General features: G+C 49.1%; 1 protein-coding gene across 1 annotated transcript; it reads right to left on the minus strand.

Moving 5' to 3' along the window:
* Positions 1–723: 723 nt before the first annotated feature.
* Positions 724–2,381, minus strand: LOC101754870 (5-pentadecatrienyl resorcinol O-methyltransferase). The gene is made up of 2 exons (XM_004984042.3): positions 1,395–2,381; positions 724–1,268 (listed from the first exon to the last, which is right to left on the minus strand). The coding sequence occupies exons 1-2, from the start codon at positions 2,229–2,231 to the stop codon at positions 966–968; spliced, it is 1,140 nt and encodes a 379-aa protein (XP_004984099.1). The 5' UTR covers positions 2,232–2,381; the 3' UTR covers positions 724–965.
* Positions 2,382–2,859: the final 478 nt, after the last annotated feature.

The following is a 2,859-nucleotide window of genomic DNA, read 5'->3' on the forward strand; positions in this document are numbered from 1 at the left end:
TCAAACACACTCAACTTTGAAAGCCAAATAAAATCCAATAAGAACCAACTCAAACTAGCGCACAAGCTTGAAATCAAATTTGGAGATTTATTTATTAGGGAATTTCTAGATAAGAGTGGAATTTGTCTTCCATTTTCAAATGAGCACACAATTCAAACAAAAAATTTTAAATTTTTGAAATTTCACTCAATTTAATATTTCTTATTTCTTTTAGGAATATTACACTGGGTGTAATAGTTATGGCCTTATATGTCACTGAAACTCTTGTAAGGTTCTCTCTCACTCTCAATCTTCACTCACGCTCGGTTAATAACTACACCGTCGTCCCCGTCTGTACAAGTCTGCTCTAGTCAATCCTAGTCATGGCTGTCCTCTCCTTATGTCGACTGCTTCCGACGCTGCATTGTGCGCCACCGTAGTCGCTGTGCTTCCTTCGTTTCCGGTGACGATGAGAATGCCTGCTTTGCCGCCACCATTTTTCAGCGTGGTGGTTGTCCGATTTCGAGTGAGAAGCAGTGTACATTTCTAAGGCAGATTCATTTTTCACCGATCCTCCATCTGAGGAAGAAGAAGAGGAAAAGGAAGAGGAGGAGGAAGAGGAAGGGGAAGCAAGATGACGTTGCTGCCAGAAAGCCTGATGACATGGATTTGAACATAAATGACGACGACATGGTAGATTAGCAAACACAGTGTAATAAAAACTAGACTCAAGTATGTGCCCTTCATGTATACTTTGAGCAAAGCACTATACATGTGCAAACTTTTTTCCAGGTCTAAGTAGGCAAGCACCAAAGTAATAAAACAGGTTTTACTCCTTTTGTAGGGTCAGATGCCCGAATATGAATCCCCCACATATGTATAGGGCCACTTATTGGACACTATGCATCTTAACAATAATTCAGAACCAGTATATATATAATTTTGTGATGTCTTATTCTTTGGATGGTGTTCTGTTCACCAAGCTTTCAAGGATAGAGCTCGATAACAGATCGAACACCGAGAACAGGTATAATTTTGTAGTCCTTGAATCCAGCCTCGAAGAAAATCTTCTTCCACTCTTGCTCATCTCGTTCAACTCCATTGATGTTCATGATTAAGAGGTCATACAAAACTTGTGTCTCTGCATGCTTGATATCATCTGACGGCCCAGATCCGACCACCATATCTATTATTATTATCTTTCCTCCAGCATCTCGTGGAGATATAGCTTGTTTGCAGTTCTTCAATATCTTGACACACTCGTCATCGCGCCAATCATGCAAAATCCACTGAAAAAAACAAGCAATCATGCATCAATTTTCAATCCATACATAAATTAAACATACAATAGCTTAGGGCATTTGCTGGTTGCTGTCAGTAATGTGCATTCGAAACATTTGGGTATTGGGATGTACCTTGAGGAACACAGCGTTCGCCGGTGGAATACTCTCAAACATGTCACCAGCAACGTAGTGCACGTCAGTACCAGAGGGAGCTTTTGCGACGACCTGTGGGAGATCCAGCACGGTGCACTTCAAATCCGGGAACGCCGCTGCTATGGTCGCAGCGGCCCCGCCAAGGCCGCCGGCGACATCGACGAGGGAGGTTAGCCCACGGAAGACCTCGGCGCACTCCCTGAGGACGATCGGCATCAGGAAGGCGGTGTCCGCGGCCATGGCGTCGTTGAACCGGAACGCGGCGGCGTCATGTTCCGCTCTCTCCCAGACCGTCTGGCCGCCGTACGCCATGGCGAACGGGGACAGACCCGGCTGCTGCTGGTCGCCCTGCTGCCGGAACCACTTGCGCATGCCCATGCTAACCGGAGAATCTCGGACCGGCCCGAGCAAGAGCTGCACGGTCAGGAAATGAGGCAGTTGGCCCGTCGCCGTCGAGCTCTTGTCCCTGACGAGGAGGCGGGAGGCCGCCGTCAGCTTGTAGACCGCGGCGTCGTGCCTGCTTTCTGCCGCCGCCGCCGCCGCCGCCTCGTCCGGGTGCTGGACGATGAAGATGCCCGAAACGGTGAGCACGCGCATGACGCGGCGCATGTCGCGGAGCCTGCACGGGCTGATCCCGGCCTCGGCGAGTATCTGGGGCAGGGTGGCGGCGCCGCCGAGGCGGTGGACGGCGTCGGCGATGCGGAGGTCCAAGGCGATGGCGAGCGCGGCGGACTTGAAGAAGCCGAGGGACTGGTGCCAGAGCTGGAGCTCGGCCTGGAGCAGCTCCTGGCTGCTGTACTCGGCGAGCAATGCCATTACTGCCCCGATCGACCAATCAGTCGATCTTGATGGCTAATTCTTCCTTGTTCAGGGGTTGCTGAGCTTTGGGTGGAGCCATACACGCATCGGGTACTTATAGTTGCATGGCAGCTTGGTTAAGTATTCTACCCCCAACGAACATGAGCATTATTCTACAAGCTCTCATTGGCTGTATATGCAAGCATGTGCAGCCCTGGAAATCAAGACGATATCCCAGCCGGTGCCCAGTTGACTTTGAAAGGAGGAACGAGTCATGAGAGATTTTTTGAAAATAGAATGATAGGCTGCTTCTGCATATGTACTTATATACCAATGAAAACTAATTGTATATATAGGGAATTTTGAAGCACTTAGTCAACTACTAGCTGCAGTAGCTTGAATGGTCGCATTACATACGCACACGGCAGCTACTTAGTTTAGGCTGCTAGGTGACCGCGAGCGGAAGCTTACGTTGCCTTGGTCAGAATTCGAGCTGGATAGAGAGGAGAGGCTGCGCGGCTGCGCCATGGTATCAATCAATCTTATCCTTGACCGTGATGGCTGAAGAAGTCTTCCATGTCTGCGCCTCCAAATTACTAAACAAGAGCACCAGGAATTCAGGATCTCATGACTGCTCATCACTTTT

This window comes from Setaria italica, chromosome IX (genome assembly GCF_000263155.2).
Source record: "Setaria italica strain Yugu1 chromosome IX, Setaria_italica_v2.0, whole genome shotgun sequence".
NCBI lineage: Eukaryota > Viridiplantae > Streptophyta > Magnoliopsida > Poales > Poaceae > Setaria > Setaria italica.